This window comes from Emydura macquarii, unplaced genomic scaffold, assembly GCF_026122565.2.
Source record: "Emydura macquarii macquarii isolate MOO-44397 ecotype Brisbane River unplaced genomic scaffold, CSIRO-AGI_Emac_v2 contig_2897, whole genome shotgun sequence".
Classification (NCBI taxonomy): domain Eukaryota; kingdom Metazoa; phylum Chordata; order Testudines; family Chelidae; genus Emydura; species Emydura macquarii.
Window position 1 is genome coordinate 53,625,676 of NW_027133034.1, and position 18,319 is coordinate 53,643,994.

At 42.6% G+C, this 18,319-nt stretch overlaps 1 protein-coding gene across 8 annotated transcripts in view; it reads right to left on the reverse strand.

The window, feature by feature from the left end:
* ERBIN (erbb2 interacting protein) overlaps positions 1 to 18,319 on the reverse strand; it is a 220,635-nt gene that overhangs the window by 88,130 nt on the left and 114,186 nt on the right. For all 8 annotated transcript variants that reach the window (XR_010923878.1, XR_010923879.1, XM_067568851.1 and 5 more), the window contains 2 exons: positions 10,311 to 10,389; positions 1,746 to 1,835 (listed from right to left, as the gene is read on the reverse strand). Coding sequence is in view for 6 of the 8 variants with exons in the window: in XM_067568851.1 (XP_067424952.1) it covers positions 1,746 to 1,835; positions 10,311 to 10,389 (169 nt within the window). In the remaining 2 variants the exon portion in view is untranslated. The remainder of the gene's footprint in view (positions 1 to 1,745; positions 1,836 to 10,310; positions 10,390 to 18,319) is intronic.

Below are 18,319 nucleotides of genomic sequence, written 5' to 3' on the forward strand. Positions count from 1 at the left end.
GGGTGTACTCACCCCAGTTTCTTTAATAAGCTATAATGTGCTTTTGTCTCTTTAAAGGAGCAACAAACCTTACTATTTCTCTGGGTGGCACGGGTGAGGGCTGGACACTTAAGGGCACACGGCTTTGGGGAAGTTTGGGCCTGGGAGTATGCTGGGGTCCCATTGCTGGTTGTAACCAAGGCTGGTGGAAGTGGGGCTGTAGGGCAGTAGACAGGCTGTTTGGATCAAAGCTGCTGAACCAGGGCTGTCTGGTACTCAAACACTCAGGGTGTGACCTGCATACGGGTAGGCTGGCTGGGAGTATCCCAGGCTGGGAGCTACAGCAGCAAAACATTGTGGGCACACAGGATTGCAGGACAAGTAGTGACACAATCCCTTACTGATCTGAATTATACCCAGAATGCCGTAACAGAATGTCTACACTTCAAGCTGGAAGCGTAGCACACAGAAAATAAAGTGTAGCCAAGGTGGCATGAGGGGCTAGCCACCTTGAAGGTCTACCTAGAATCTCAGGTGGGATCATGCTTGGGATAGCTAGGTCCTCCTGCTGCTGTGGCCACACTCTATCAATTAGAACTAGCAGAGGTATGTCCTCAACCTGGAATTTACACCTGTAATTTGAAGTGTAGACATACCTCTAAGAGTGAAGTGAAGAAAACTGAACTTCTCAATCTATTTGAAATCAAAACATGTAATGTACATTGTACCTGATATTTTTTAAATAATGAATTCAGGAAATGAATATAAGAGATCTAGACCAACAACCCTAAAAGAATGAGTCACAGATGACTAGTAAATGCATCACTAACAGACTACTTTTGTTCTTGCTTTTCACGGGGTGCCTACTTGTCTATCAAATTACTCCAACAGCTGTAGAAGAGTAGTGCTATGCTTCTGCTCTCAGTGCTTTTCTAAGCATTTGTTTACTAAATTGAATTAACTAAGATTATGGGATCCTAGTTACTAGCACTCAAAGGGTCAGATCCTCAGCTGGTTTAGAATCTGAAAGAAAAGTTTGGGAAGATATCGGAGGGGAAAAGGGGTTGAAAGAGAGAGTCAGACAGAATAGGGAAGAAAAAAAGAAAGCAACAAAGCAGAAGTGGCCAAACCAAAACAGCAAGAAGGAAAGGACAGTACTTGCTTAAAAATAATTTTTATTCTTAGCTATACTAGCCTACCATTTTTGCATTGAAGAATTAACCCAGAGTTTAAAGGGTGGGGTATAAGTATTTGCCTCATGTTAAAACTTTGATTTAGAGCAAATTTGCTCCTGTGAATAACTGATGGTGAATATGTTATAGGTTCTTAAGCTTTAGAGTTCTGGAATCACTAGTTTACGTAAGTTTACAGATGTGTTAAAACATCTGTTTCAACGAGAAATGGATAGAATGTTCATAAGTAGAATTCCTGAAAACAAAGTCATTATTTTGCTCTATTCCAACAATCAAATGGTAATCAAGCTGTATTTCAGCAAGATTAGTTTCTCATACTTAAAATCAGACAGACTCACCTCATGAAGTGAGAAAAGCATCTAATTGTTATTTTCTAAGGGTTCTCTCTCAAGGGTAGAAATAGAACACTCAGGAATATCTACTAGAGAGGATGTTGGTGGTTTTTGTTTATTTTAAGTTACGTATACATGAAAAACTTGAAGATTTACCTCGCACCCCCTGCTTAACAAGCAGCAAAAAGCTCTGCTGAATAGTTAAGGAATATGAACTAATACTGTAGGCTTTTCAACTTACCTGCCAAAATTGGCTGGCAAAAACTCAAGGAAAGCATCATTCAGGTACAGCTGTGTTAGGTTTAATAGTTGGGAAAATCCATCAGGAAGCCTAGATCAACAAAAAAAAAATTTAGGCAGTGTTTTTATTTCAATTAAGCATAGGCCATTAGGTTGTACTCTTGTACAACACAGTATAATTTGTTGAATATAGCATAATGAATATACATGTTAAAATTAAATTAATCTGCACTTCTACAAGGTTGTCTCAGCCTGTGCTGGATACCTGTTCACTCCAGGAGTAGTTTCAAGACCCTTGTTTTTCAATACTATGAGCAGGTTATGATCTAAAGGTATACAAAAGGCTTGTTCTTGCAATGCATCGTACTGTGGAAGATGCACTCGGTGGAGATGTTGAGGCTAATGAAAAACTAGTCACACTTTTTGCATTTGTTTGTTTGTTTTTTAGGGGTAGAAATGGAATGATAGTCATTTTCAGCAGCGATCCTACCTATGCTAGCACTACTTTCAGAAACTGGGCAAACCCTAAATCTTTTCACCACAGAGACCAGAGATATCACTTCAGGCAAGTCTTATCCTAGAGATGAGTTTGCAAAATGGTCCATGGTTTGTGCTCCCAGGAAATAAACTAGACAGACTGGATTCTTTTTAATTAAGCAACTGATCTATGAGGAAGATGACTGTAGATTTATCCACCTTCTTCAGAGAACAGTTGACTTCTACAAAATGTAGGTAATGGCATTCAAATGCTATAGATACAGATGCCTAAGAAATATGTTAAAAAACCCAGTAAAAACCCTATTTTCAAGGATTTAAGACTTTGACATCAAACAAACAAAAACAACGTTCCCAGCAAGCTGAGAATCTACATGTCTCTGATCACCCTAGGAGATGGTATTGTAGCCTCCTGCACCATTTGTAGTTTAAAACACCAGAAGTTTGGGTAAACATTAGCCTCTCTATGGTTAGGGTTAACACAATGCTTCCATTAAAAGCTCTGTTTCAAACCTCTCGCAACATCATATTTAACTGCACCAAAATCAAGACTTCAAAAATACGCTACAGTAGTGAAAGGGAAGCCTAATAAGCTATCTAGGTCATACATTCCTGAACAATTTAAACTTAATCTAAAGACAAAAGATAGGCTTCTAAACCTTTCAAATCTTAAAGATAACCAAATCTGACATTAATGTAAAGCAATATGTACTATAATCAATAAATATTTACTTATTTATCTATCTTTATCCAACTCACACCACTTATGCTCTTATGCATACCAAGTTCCATGGTTTTCAATTGAGTAAAGGGTGCAGATGGCTCATCTTAACAGTCAATTAGTACAAATTTAGTAGTTTACTTCCACTTTTAATTAGTAATAATTATATTATATACTTACACATTAAAATATAAAGTATTATATAATTATATAGACGCATGCACATGTTTGATAGATTTTCAAATGGTGTTTTATTCAGGTTACAAAAATGCATTACAGTTAAAAATATTAATCCTTTTTAAATTTTTGTATATACCTATTGAGAAAGATAGCACGTATATAATTACACACAAAAACCTATGCTAAAAGAATATCAAGGTTGCAAAGTCAAACACCCAAAAGTAAGGAAATGCCAGAATTAAGGTTGCCCATGAAACCCTAAGTCACCTCCCAGATGTGTATCCATTAAGATGGTCTTTAACAACAAGATCATTCCCCCACACAGGATCCCTGCCTTATTCAGTGCACAGGACAGATGGTGCTCATGGAACCAGCAGCTATTTAGTATCTTGTTTTATCCTTATTATTCAACATGTGGCTCTCTATGCCTTATTTACTGCATACTATTCAAACCTTGCTCTGAATACTGAGCTCTTCATAGGCTCTTCCATGGCACTCTTCACTATAGTATCTGAGTGTTTCCCAAACATCAATGAACTGATTTTCACAGCACTCCTGTGTGTGTAATAAGGTGGTACAATCCCAATTTTAAAGATGGAGAAGTAAGGATCAAAGACATTAAGATTAAAAAAAATTTGCTAACCTTTCGTAACAGTTCTTCGAAATGTGTTGCTCATGCCATTCAATGTTAGATGTGTGCATGCCCCTTGCACCAGTACCCGAGATTTTTCCCCTCAATGATATCTGTAGGGCCAGCTCTAGTGTCCCCTGTGGTGGTGCTCAGATGCGCTGGCATAAGGGGCACTGCCAGGCCATCTGCCCTCTCAGTTCCTTCTTGCTGGAACTCTGATAGAGGAGTAGGAGGGTAGGTCATGGAATGGACATAAACAACATCTCGAAGAACAGTTACATAAGATTAACAAACATTTTTTCTTTTGAGTGCTTGCTCACATTCATTCTATGTTAGGTGACTCTCAAGCAGCACCTCTGGAGGTGGCTAGGAGTTCACAGATGTGCCAAATGCAACACAGCTCTGCAGAAGCGAGCATCATCACGGGCCTATTGAGTGATGGCACAGTGGGATGTGAAGCTATGGATTGATGACCATGTTGCAGCCCTGCAGATGTCTTGGACTGGAAGCTATACTAGAAAAGCCGCTGACGATGCCTGCACTCTTGTTGAATGGCTCTCACAATAGCTGGAGGAGGGACCTTCGCTTCCTCATAGCAGGTTCAGATGCAGGCAGTGATCCAGGAGGAGATTCTCTGAGATGACACTGGCAGCCCTTTCATCCTGTCTGCCACATCTATGAACAACTGTGTAGACCTGCAAAAGGGTTTAGTCCTTTCAATTAAGAAGTCCAGGGCTTGTCTGACATCTAAGGTACGCAGCCGCCTTTCCTCATCAGTGCTGTGAGGCTTCCAAAAGACGACAGGCAGGAAGATGTCCTGATTGACAGAGAATTGCAACACCACCTTTGGCAAGAAATCTGGATGAGGGCGCAGCTGGACTTTATCCTTGTAGAACACTGTAAGGGGTTTCTGAAGTTAGGGCCTTGATTTTGGAGACCCTTCTCACTGAAGTAACTGCAATGAGGAAAATGACCTTCCACAACAGAAGTAACAAAGAGTAGGACCCATGAACCTTGACAGGACCAAGCTGAGGTCCCATGGGGGAAATCAGACTATGGACCTCCTATTAATGCAGCTCAATAAGGCATTAACCTTCTTGGCAACAAGGGCACACTGTTGACTCATATCCAGCTTCTTGTCCACTGTCACCTCCAGGTCCTTCTCTGGAGAACTGCTGCTCAGCCAGTTGGTCCCCAGTCTGTAGCAGTGCATGAGATTCTTCTGTTCTAACTGCAGGACTCTGTACTTGTCGTTGTTAACCTCCCTGTAAATTGTACCTCCCCAGCAAAGCTTCCTGGTTGGGGATAGGCAGCTGCAGACTGGCAGTCAAACAAACTTTTCTGCCAAACAAGTCTAGCCTCTTGGCATCATTATTTTTCAGCGTTGAGCTGTCTGCCTTTAACTATCTGAAAGGGGGTTCCAGGCAGGATGGAGCTAAGCTGTTCTCAGTGGTAGTAGATGACAGAACTAAGACCAATGGTCTCAAGTTGCAGTGGAGAATGTCTAGGTTGGATATTAGGAAAAACTTTTTCACTAGGAGAGTGGTGAAGCACTGGAATGGGTTACCTAGGTGGTGGTGGAATCTCCATCCTTAGAGGTTTTTAAGGTGCCGCTTGACAAAGCCCTGACTGGGATGATTTAGTTGAGGTTGGTCCTGCTTCGAGCAGGGTGTTCGACTACATGACCTCCTGAGGTCCCTTCCAACCCTCATCTTCTATGACCCTGGTGAAAGGTGGGAATACAAGTACTCAACGCCTTACACCTGGGACAGTACTTTTTCTCCGCCCACTTAGATGTAGGGGGCAGAGAGAACGGGGTTTGCCATAGGGACTTAAATTTGACAACCCTGTCATGGATAGGAAGGGCCATCTTAGAGGGAGCCACCACTGCTGGGATGTAGAACAAAGTATACGTGGCTCCTTCAGCTCCTCTGCTTCCTGGCCCACATTTGAGCCAACATGCTTTAGAAGCTCTTGGTGAGCGCTAAAGTCATCCTAGGGTACAGGGTTTGACGGCCTCGCCACAGCCTCGTCCGATGAGGACTAGGATGAGGCCAAAATGGGGGGAGGAACTGGTTCTTCCTGCTTTGCTGAAGTGGCCTCATCAGGCACTACTGCTGGCATTTCAGTGTCGCTATTGGATTCCAAGTCCAGGTCCAGTGATGGATGTGAGGCCATTGCAGTAGGTTTCTCCGAAGCACCAGAAAACAGTCACTGGATATGGGATCCCGGTGCAGGCCAAGGATTCCAAAATTGCCAGAGCATCAGCTATCATCCCTGCGGCCAACCACCTGCTGTTGGACCCGTGGCAAAGCCTGGAGCGAAAGTAGGGTTCCCTTGTCTCCTAGGCAGGGCCACTCCTTGCCCCCTGAGGAGGAATCCTTCGGCGACCATGGCAGTGCTGTACCTGCCTTCTCCTCCTGTCAGTATTGAGGAACATGGCTAGGTCCGAAAGTAATAATGGGGGTCCGGAAACTGGCACCAAGAGTCTGGGTACTAGCGCCGGGGAGATGGAGATCGCTGGTGAGGTACCAGCAATTCAGGGCTGGGGATAGTGCCACGGAGTTCGGGACCACTGTGGGGGTCTCATAGCTGGCTTGCTTGTGGATTGCTGAGGTCTTCCTTCCCCTTTGCCCTTGACTGCAAGATGGTCACAGGGTGTAGGCAGAACTGGGAGCGACAGTAACTCTCTGGCTGCCTGAAACACCTCTGGTGTCAAAGGGACTCTTAGATGCTGGGTGCTCCGACTGCTGGGGGTGAACTTGAGGCTGTGAAGGCAAAGCAGCTGCCACCCTGAGATCTGGGGAAGACGAACAGCCCGATACAGGTCTTGACTCATCCCCTCCACTCCCTTCTGGTCCTTTCTGGCCACTAGGGAGCACCCTCTTCCAGTATGTTGTTTTTTCTGCTTTTTCTTGGGCACCGGCGATGGAGATTGGTCCTGGGAAGAGCTTGATGCCAGAGAGGCACTCCACACTGATGCTGATGTACTTGGCACCAAGTCCGAACAGCCTGGTTCCAAGGCCAGTCTAAGAGCCACTTCCATCAGCAGTGCTCTAAGTCTAATGTCTCTGTCTCTTTTCGCATGCAATCTAAATCACTTGCAAATCCTACACATGTATGCGAGCTTCTCCAAGGCTCCAAGCTTCTCCAAACAGCTCTAATGAGGATCATTCACAGGCATAGGCTTATTGCAAGATGCATGGTTTGAAGCCCAGGGAACGGGGGCATTCCCCATCCCTGGGACCACATCCTTCATGGGACTAGAATCTACAACTACTAACTAATCAGAGTAAACTAAACTTATTTCTGTATAACTATATATACTATACAACAATAAAGAATCACTAGATCGGAGAGCTTGCAAGGCAAGAGGATGTTCCAGCACCATTACAGGCAGTAAGAAGGAACTGAGAGGATGAGGGGTCCGGCAGTGCCCGTTATACCGGCGCATACATGCACCTCCCCAGGGGGCGCTAGAGCAGGCCTGACAGATAGCACTGAGGGAAAAATCTCTGGCATTGGTACATGTGGCGTGCACACACTTAACATGAAATGGACATGAACAACACATCTCAAAGAAGAACTGTCCATTTATATATTGGTTGCCCAATTTGAGACATAGGACTTAATTTTTTACTGTACTTAGCATTATATAACTCTGTGTTCTGACCTATTGCAGCTGTGAGTACTCATTCAAGGAGCTCAAGTCCAGCACCCAGAAACCCAGGAACACACGAGTGAGCACCTGTGAAAAGTTTGGTTTAAGTGACTTGCCTAGCATCACACAAGAACTCTGTGGCAGAGGCAGAGAAGAATTCAGTTTTTTAGGGCAACATTCAACTGACAGCCATAAAACCATCCTTTCTCTTCATCATTAACTACACATCTGCCTCATTCACTCCACTCCTTCCAAATCCTGTTCAAATGAAGCAGAGGTCCCACAGACAGCAGCCTCATTCATTACACAACCCTGGTAAATTGCCAGAGCACTGTCCATCCTCTGCACTCTAAAAGGCAGAGGTCCTGTGGAAAAAAGTGTGTGATCATGTGAAGATTGCATCATAATGCATATGCACAAGAGGGACAAATTAAGGTTGCACAGATTACTTTTCTTTACTTTTGAGAGCTTGACTTTGCAACCTTAACATGCTTTTAATGTTATTTGTGTGCAAGATTTCTTAAAAACCAAATTGAAAAAAAACAAATTCCGTCCTGTGGAACCATACTGACACACATGGTTCATCAATAGAGTTGAAACCCTTAAATCCACAGCATAGGCCTGTGCCATGTGAGCTAAAAATATAATTAAGCACAGTAGTAAGTTGCATCATCTTCTGTGTGGCCCAGCCTCTAGATCAGTAGTTTTCAACCTGTGGTCCACAGACCCCTGGGGGTCAGTAGACTATGTCTAAGATTTCCAAAGGGGTCCACACCTCCAGTCAACATTTTTTAGAGATCTGCAAATGAATAAAAGTTGAAAACCACTGATCTAGATATCAATAGCTATTTCCTGACAGTGGAGACTCAAGAACCTTGGGTTCAATTCCAGAGGGCAGTATGTTCTTGTGGGCACAGACTCTTCTGCCCCATTCCCCTCCAAGTTTAACCATTTCTGCCTTCGCCTGCTCCAACCTGTCCCTATACCAGTCCTGTTTCTCACTCATCAAACCCTTCAAACTCCTTGTCCCGGTCTCATTTCCCTGCCTCAGCTCCTTATCTCAATCTATTCCATCTCCCCGTTCTGGGTTAATTTTTGTCCCCTCTGCATTTCAGTCAGGCTGCTTCCTCCTCTATGATGAAGGAACACCAGAGATAGTCTTCCTGTTCTTAGTTCCAATGCTACAGACACCTGTAGCAGCCAGGAGCAGCAATTACAGGGAAAATCCTGTACAGTGCCTGCAGCCCTGGGCTTGGGCCTGCTTAGGGCAGAACTCTTTAGAGCATAGGTGCTGACTTTTTGTTTTGGAAGTGGGTGCCCTACACTGGTTCCACCCCCACCAAGTTGCACAGGGACAGAAGACGGCAGGCTGTGCCGAGACATAAGCCTCCCCCAGCAGCCCGGATACTGCCCCTGCTGTCGGGACTGCTGGGGGGGGGGGGGGAGAGAGACAATGGGCAGCAGGCCACAATCGGAATTGCAGGGTGGTGGAGAGTCCTGGCGGCATGATTGGGATCCTCTTCACTTCCTGGTTCTGGTCCCAGTCCCCGGGGATTCACACCCGCCTGGCAGTGGGGAAATGTGCCCCCACTCCTCCAGTCCCAGTCTTAGCCCCACCAGTGGTACAACAGCACTCACCAGCTGCCTTTGCCCGCCCCACTTTGGGGCTTCCCCCTGCCCTGCTTCTGCCGTGGCTCTGGTCTGGGGCTTCCCCCACACATCCCTTCAGTTGGGACTCATGGGAGTTCTGCTGCTGGGGCTCGGGGCACCCAATTTTCCAGGCAAAGGCCCCAAACCACCTCCCCTCCCAGAGTCCTAGCCCAGCCGGGCACCCTCTGGGACTTATCTGCTACCTGATAGCCTGGTGTCAGAGGGAGCCTGGCTGGGAGCGGTAGCCACGCACACCTCTTTGCTGAGGAAGGCACAAATGAATGCAAGTAGGAGAAGGGGAGGCACTACAGGTGGGGTGGCCCCAGCCCCCAGGAGCAACAGGGGCTGGTGGCACTGCAAGCTAACATCCAGCATGGCGACCAGTCTAACCCTAAGGCGGCATGGCTTGAGAGTTGGCCCCCTGCCTCTCTGAGTCTGGGGGGTCAGAATGACTCAGCCCTGCCCTACTGGAGCAAGGAGGTGCCACCCAGCGGAAACAACAATTCACAGCTGAGTGATGATTTAACCTGATTAAATCAAACAGCTAATCTGTGGTGCAAGACAAACTGCTGCCACAGTCTGTGGGTGAAATAGCTGATTGCTGGACTCTGCCAACAGGTAATCACTCCAACTCTCCCAGTGGGTGCTGGGCCCCATGGGCACTCCAAAGTTGGAGAATTTACTGGCCAAACTCGCAAGTTACTGCTATGCATTAATTATTATTATATTTATTTGCTGTGGCAAATGAAATTTTTCAAAGGTTTATAACTTTGACAAAGTTGAACAAATTTTCATATCAACAGTAGGTAGCATGGTGTCAGGAACATGCTATTTCCCTGGTAAAATTGAACTCCCTGCTCCAAAGCAGGGTGGCACTACAGCATCTCAATGAAACAGTCATAAGAATTCATTTTTTGTTTGTTTTTTAATTCTGGGCAAATATATATTTTTCCTCTAACCTTGTTCTCAGAAATGGTTGAATTGCTTTTACTGAAGTTTTAATCAAACTCAACGCGAGGCAAACACGCGCCTAGAAAATTTCAGCTTGGACAGTTAAAGTTTGGCAAACCTGTAACCAACTGAAAAAGAGCATTTTATAATGGAAACTGCTGGGCAACTTTAGCTATAGAGGGCACTACCAGCTCCATGTATAACTATATAGACATATAACACAATAAATGGTAAGAAAGGTTAGGCTTTTGTCATCAGAAGGGAAAAAAACACTTACTTTGAAATTGGATTTACACTGGCCTCAACAATTGCCAAAACTTTACAGTTTTTGATGTTTTCTGGAAACTCCTGTATGCCTGTAAAATAAAGAATAGACTAAGTTACATTATTAGACTCCATCACAGGCAGAAAATTTTTTAATTTAAAACATTTTAAAAAGAACGAATTCATTTAATAATTAATGCATTGGTTCGCCAATTTTTTCATTTTGTGGACTACTTCATAAGAGAAATATCCTTTCATGCACTACCTGCTCTCACAATACCCATATGATACCCAATATTTGTTTCTCCACGTTTCATTCTGTGGTCCATCAGGAAAGGCTCCCATCAACCCTCTAGAGAACTTCTGCAACAGTGATTTTCACGGATCAATAAAGCAGATTAAGAGCCTGATTCAGAGCCTGCTGAAGTCAACTGCAGTTTTTGGGTCAGCCTTCAGTCATCAATTACATGGATATGCATTTGCAGTATCAAATTGCCTTCCCTCCCACATAATTTAGACAGACTATAGACCAAGGCCACACGATATGTTTATGTGGCCTGCAAGACATATTCAGATTACGCAGAATATTAACATTTCTTATAAAAAAATAAGTTTCTAAGCCTTCCTGGTTGCAAAGAGAACTTCCAAATATTAATAAAGTGTAATTGATGCTGTTGTCTTCCTAACTCTGCAAATAGCCTGAACCCAATGACAGGTTTTCATTGCCCAGAAAAGTGAGTTTTTAATCACAGGATAACATGCATTAACTAGCCCACCATAAAATCCTAACCGAGACAAGGCACTGCAGTTTTACCAGAGATAAATGAGGCAAGGCCAATCACAAACAGGGATATAGGGTTGACCTCACCTAGCTACCTTTCATTAAAAGTTCATTAAAACTACAGTGCTTTGACTCCAATAGGATTTCACAATGGGACTGCTAATGCAGATTAATTATCCCACTATAAAAAAACCCACACACCTCCTATTAATATCACTGGGATGGTAACTAAAGTCCAATGACGTCTCTCGAATGTCAATGTAATCTTGCTCACCCTAACGCAAGATTAGCAGTCCTGTTTCTCAACCCTAGGCACAGAGAAGAGGGCTACAATTCCTCAGCACACACAAACAACCCTGAGCCTCAAATTCATTTATATCAGTAAGTGAGACAAGATGTAATATTTGTTGGCTAGACCAAAATATTTTTTAATATTTACAGCATACAATATATATGCATGCAAAACTGCCCAACTGGACACACAGCCATCAGCCTTCCAGTCAATCCTCCCTACCAGAATCCATTAGGCCCTCTGCTCTGTGACACACTCTTCTTTTCCCTATCACACATTTTGGGTTAAGAACAGTCCACAGAGCTAAAGGCAAATCCTATTGCAGGATCATCTTGAAAGAACAGACTACTTCAATGGTCATATCAATATTAACTATTTAAATACTACTCATGTTATGGGGGAGGGGAAGTCCCCTGCCTAGCGCCTCACCCGAGGCCATCCCCATCTATTCAACAGGTCCTTATCTGGGCTAAATGTCTAGTATTAGGATCTGGGACTGGTGAATCTAGGTGTACACCTTCCATTGGCAGCAGGGCGAACTGTTAGGACTTAAGTGGGCAAAAGAATCCTAACACGGATCAACAGCCACTAAGCACCAGGCAAAGGACTCTCCTTGGACAGTGGCAGGAGCCACGTAGCCAAGTTAGCAGGCACTGAAGAATAGATGCACCACCCTCCAGCCATTCAGCCTTTGCTCTCTTTGGGTTGTGGCATCCCAGTGCATCCTGCTACTATGCACCACAGGCTGCACATTAAATTATTCTGTGTGGACAATCTACTGATACCAACAGTCTCTACCCTCCCAGTACCTCACCATTATCATTCAGCACATACAGTCTGCTGGATTGGGCTTAATGACTTGGGAGGATAGAGTCCATGACAGGCAAGCTTGGCACTCTGCTACAAAGGAAGCAGAACATTCAACAGATATCGTCGCGCCACCTTGTCCGACAGTAGGAGGGAATGTAGATACCAACGTGCCCAGGCATGTTTCCTGAACCCTATATGCGGAAACTGATTTCCAATCATAGTCAGACTCTAATACAAGTGTCAGTCATATATACATGTTACCAAATGAATATGGAAGGAGGAGGAGTGAAGCCCATGGAGAGATAGGAATTGATAATTGCTGCAGGGCAGAAAGTGCTGAGGGGTAAACAGAAAAGAGAGGGAAAGAGGGAAAGAAAAAGAAAGAAGGGTGAGGAAGGAAGAGAAACAAATGGCAATCTTTGTATGGTAAACATTTTCTCACTGAATGACTCAATGCAACAATAAAGTATTGAACAAATAGCTAAAAATACAGTGCATAAAGGCCAGATTCTGCCCTCAACTTTTGGCAAACCTCTCATTCATATCAATAGTAGTTCAGAAGTAGATTGATGTTAATGCTGCCAGTTTCACAGGAACAGTGTTATGGCCCCAGCTTTGAAACAGTCTCTGGGAGGACCCCTTCAGTGTGCCAGATTCCATAGGGGTCCCAGTCCTCCGCCAGGGTAAGCCATGTGGCTTACCGCCTCCTTAGACTGGACCTCTGGACCATTAGGACTCCTGAGAAAGACCCCTGAGGGAGAGTTGTGCAATTTTAAGGAGCTATGCATCTGCATAAGCAACTGCAGTGACATTGAACCAGCAATGTCAGACAGTAGGGTTTAATTAGTCAACTGGAACAGAACATAGGAAGACCTTGGTTAGCATAGAGAAATGAACATTACAGCAGAGTACATTCTGGTTAGCCAGAGCCCAAAGCTCTTCCCTCTGTTAATCAGTATGATTTCCTCAGTCAGACTTCCCAGTGTGCAGCCCCTTGACTCCTCCAGCAGCGAACTCCCATCTCTCCAGTCCTTTGTTCAAGCTGGGGAGATATGGCTCTGCAGTCTCTGGCTCATTGTTTACTAGCTGTCCATGTCCAGCCAACTGGATTTGCCATTGTATGCTCAAGAATTCCACTGATATCTAAGGGCCCAGACAGCTAGGTACCATTCACACCTGTGTCTTAGCCTGCCCCAAGAACAAACAGTCCCTTTTCACCCACTAGGTAACAATGGGGAAACTGAGGCACACACTGGTTTCATAAAAACATTACAAAAAGTACCCATATCACATATATGTAATTTTAAGTTTATACCATGCCCACTGAGCTCAATTAAAAAGAAATTATCTTTATCCATCCAATGAGTTTGATGCCCCTTCTGAAGAAAAATACATTTTTATTATACTTAACATGTAGTTATGTAAAAACTATATAATGATTTGTAATCTGATCATTAATCATTACATTTTACTTAAACAACTTTTTAAAAGAAAGTTACAAGTTAACAAAAATTATGTTTTGGTAAAAATAATAAAGACCAGAAAATAAAAGATGGAGATAGAGAATAGAGGCAGGAGGTGGAAGTGAGGACTAAAACAAAAACTACCATAATTTTATTTATATTTTCATTACATTTGTCTTCTGGTAAATGGAAGACATTTTCTTGTGTTGACCCTATGATGACAACTGATCTATACTGCAAATCAACAACAGAACACAGATGAACAAGTTTCAAAATTAAAATACTGGCTTAGTCCTCTAAAGTGGTGTGTGTATCAACAAATCAAAAAGTAAAAAATTTCCATGATCTATGTATTTAAACAAGCTTCCAACAATTTGATCTATAAACATAGCAGAACATAATTTTTTCCCCAATTATTGCTGCTAGAAACAAATACTATGGCCAAATGATATGCTAATTTTTGTATAGCTAAGGATCAAAATTTTCCAAATTTGCAACTTCTCCTAAATCCAAAGAAACCTACATAAATCCAGCTATTATACAGTGTGTTTGTAATCTCAACAGTCTCTTCCAAAATTCCTATTATAATTTGGCAGAGATTTGGGCAAGAAAATGTTATGAAATACAGGTATTATAAAATACAACATGAGTAGGAAAAATAGCACTTTAACCCATTTTCACTAGCCAAGAGCATCACTTACAATATACATCTGGATTTTTATTATCCTATAATTAAGAAACATCAGGCTGTTATTAAAATTGTATTTCCTTTTCCAGTGTAGTATGCCACATTGTTCCTATATCCTTGTGCAGGTATTTTTATTTTAAAATAAGTTTATATTATCTTAAACCCCATATAAAATCTTATGGCAATAGTACCTAAAACTAGGTTATAAATACAAATGCTGATTAATCTCGGCTTTTAAATTCATTCTACTAATCTATGAATTTCTCCATTGAAATTTAATTTTTGACTAAACTTTTTATACCAACTGATTCTCCAGGTAATCAGAAATATTAGTATATGATAACAAAGATCACTCTTAAATCTTGATACAAATATCGGGGCTAATGCTCTTATCCAGTAATACAAGTGGAAGGACATCCTACCAAGCAGATGAGCATTTCTAAGCCAGACTCTCTTTCCTCCAATAGAAACGACTGCTCCAGTATTGAGGTCAGGAACCTAGGGCTAGAAAGTGGCAGAGCTAAGGAATAGCCAAGCCACATGCTCTGGAATATGCCTTCTCTGAGCCTACTGATATCCATGTGAGAGTTAATGCTGCTCTAAGCAATATTAACTCCTCTCTGCAGCCTGTACTGTGCAGGCAGTCAGGGACAATGGCTCCAGAGAGTCACACTATCAGGTGGAAAAAGGGTTCAAAGATCATCAAGGAGCAGCAAGCCTACCCATGAGAGTCCTGGTTAGGAAGGATTTAGCTCCCAAAAAATATTTTGAATTGCTTACACAATTTCTGAATTAAGCAAAAATATGCCTCACCTTCTAAGTTAAGAATAGTGGTCCCCAAACTTTTTACCCCACGGCCCGTTATCCCTATCCACACTCCCTCACCCCACTCCCCCAGCTGCAGCTGGGAGCGAGGCCACAGTCAGGGCCAGGGGCTGTGGTTTGGAGCCAAGGTTGGGAGCAGGGCTACAGCAGGCCCCAGTGGCCGGATGCTGAGACCACAGCTGGGCACCAGGAGCCAAGGCTGAGCTAGGGGCCAGGCACTGAGGCCGGAATAGAGCTCCGGGCAGAGCAGGCTGGGTGGTGCTCCCTCCCCGCCCCGCCGTGGGGGCTGGCCCAGGCCTTGTCACACCCCCTTGAAATGTTCCTCCACGCCCCCCTGGGGGCAAAGAAAGATTGCAAGATTTTTTTTAATAATAGAAAGTGTTAGGCAATCTTAATACAGGGGTTGCTGCCACTCTCCTTATAGTAATTTGTATATATAAAACCAAGGCTGCAATTGTGCAAACTGTTAAGCATGTGCTGAAACTTTAATCATGGGAGCAGACCCTCTCCAATGGATTACTCAGGCAAGCAAAATAAGCATTCCAAAATAAGAATGGGATAGTAGTCAGTAAGTTTAGAGGAGGCTGGAAAGGCACTGGAGGATTAGTGGCAAAGTATTTCATAGGCATGGCAAAAAATGCCAAAGCTAGCTATACTTGTGAATGGTATGAATCTCTCTTTTCTACTCCCATTGTGGTGTGCAGACAGCACATTAATTAATGTGTTTAAAATTTTGAAAACTCAAGAAACCAAATCTGAAATGGCACCAGGAAAAATAAATGGGGCCAAATCTCAGTTGGCATCTCTCCTGGCAAGCAAAACACTTAGATTTAGTTCCACGTACTTGAACAAGGGAATAAATTGGGAAATACTTTAGTCAGATTGTTAACATCTGCAGGAGTCCGTACTCACATTACTGCTATCATAAACAACAGGGGGGCAAAAGAAAAACCAGTTCAATATATCTTTGTAAAAGCTTTCAATGTTTTTATGAACTATGCACATCCAACATGTCAACGTAAGGGTTAGCAGGTAATACATTTTAAAAGAAACTGGGAATACCTAAAATAGATCCTCTTGAGGAGAAGACAGTGAAAGACGTTAAAGGAAAACAAGCATTAGTGAACTCTAATGCAAACAGAAATGCAAACCTTGCTGGGCTTAAAAATAAATTATATATAGCTTTCAAAAGTAAAATATCAACCTATTTACATATAGTACTTTAGTTTTCAATTAATTGTAGATAGCTTCAAGTGGTTGTGAATTAAGCCACTACTACTGTTTCAAAAAACATAGTTGAATTAAACTTTTTTTCTCTCTCAACCCCCATTCCCAAGCATATCATTTACCAATTCCAAATTAAGGCCAGAATTTACACACAAACATTTTAATAACTTTTTGTTTTGATTTTCTTAGTTCTTTCATGAACTACGAAAAAGGTTCTTATCATTGCTCTAGCCTTCTAGAAACAGTAAGCTAGTATGAGAGACTTAACAAGGGCGAGCAAAAGGTGGGTGGGGGACATTTTGCTCAGGGGCATATGAGACAGAAGTGCAGTACTTGAACAAGACTGGAATTGTGCATCAGGGCTACTGCTCTTAGATCCTTTAAATAAGCAAAGAATAGATCGGTATTTTGCACTTGACTTTTTAAATGCAAAGAGTTCTACCTTAGGCTAGCTAAATTTCTTCATAGCAAGGTGGAACCTACTCCGCTGGATCTAACCAGCAGCCTGCTTAGCTAGTCTGCCACACAGTGAGTTTGCCCCTGATGTTGAGGGCATGCAAGGATAAAAAAGGATTTCTTGCCCAGATTAGGAAGGTTTGAGGTTTCCAATGGAGGAAAATCCCTCATCTTGTTCCTTCCTACCTGCTCTTGCATGCCACAGCCATATTGTTTATAAATTAAAATGTGATGTCCTAGGAATTGGCCTAGGTATCAGATGGCCCAGTTAACAGCCTTTAGTTCAGAAAGGGTAATATCAAATTGTCTTTTTCTGGTGAACCAGGTTTAAAGTTCTCTGAATGAGTCGCAAGAAGAATGCTTCCCAGCCTACCAATCTGGCATGTTGTCACCATTGTCCTTAACAACTCAGAAATCCTTGCCTCCAAGAGAAACCATTCTAGATTGTCATCAGCTCTCTTCTCAGGTTGAATTAAGAATTCATGCTCTTTTAGGACCTAGACAATTGTGAGAGTATCATAAAGAGCCTTTTATCATGAAGATGCTTATGTTTAAGTAGTCTGCCATCAGGTCAACTGAGATCAGAAAGGGTCTGTTCAGGACTTAGGCGGTTCAATGGTGCCCAGATGTCAGAAGTCTTGGGAACTAAATAAAATCAAGAAGAGCCTGTAACGTTTCGGTCTCTTCTGTTCCACCTTATTAAAAAGGGCGTTAAAGTCATATGTACAAAGAATGTGGAATTTTAAGATCTGTACGATAAATTCAAGTGTTGCCATAAAATCTAAGGTAATTCCATCATCTCACCTCATTTTACTACAAACATGTCAATACTGTTAGGTTGTATCATGGCTCTCTTGTCAGCTACAAAAATATTTTTGGTATCCTTCATGTTGTACATACAGGGCATGTTCCAGTCCATTTATATATTGAGAGCTGCCCCACCAAACTATGACATGTAGCAACCCAACCCAACTAGAACAATTATAACAGGTCCACAACAATGTTGTATGTAAAGGACCGGCTTTATCTGATTTAAATAGATGTCTAGTATGTTTTGTGGCCTCACACTGAAGCAGCATATGCTGTATTGTTGAGATGCAGTAACTCTAACACCACCACCAAAGTGATTTTGAGAGATTTTAATCATAACAGATACCAATAAAATTCTGGTTACTAAAGAAAAAAACATCTTCCTATCAGGTTACTGATGATATAGTACTCCTGATTGCACATGAAGGACTTGATGCTCAGCACCCTCAACTCCAATTGAAATGAGAATTGTGAGCACTAAGCATGTTGCAAAATCAAACTATAACGGACAAACTAAGCAAAAGATGCAAACTTTTGTAGTACTTATAGTGGGATTTTTAATAGTACAATCCCACTACCAAGTTTGCATCTTTAGACCAAAGGTAAACCTGATCCTGAAGTCCTTTACTGCATGTAACTATTTTTCCCCCTTAATATATGTAGTGCCCAG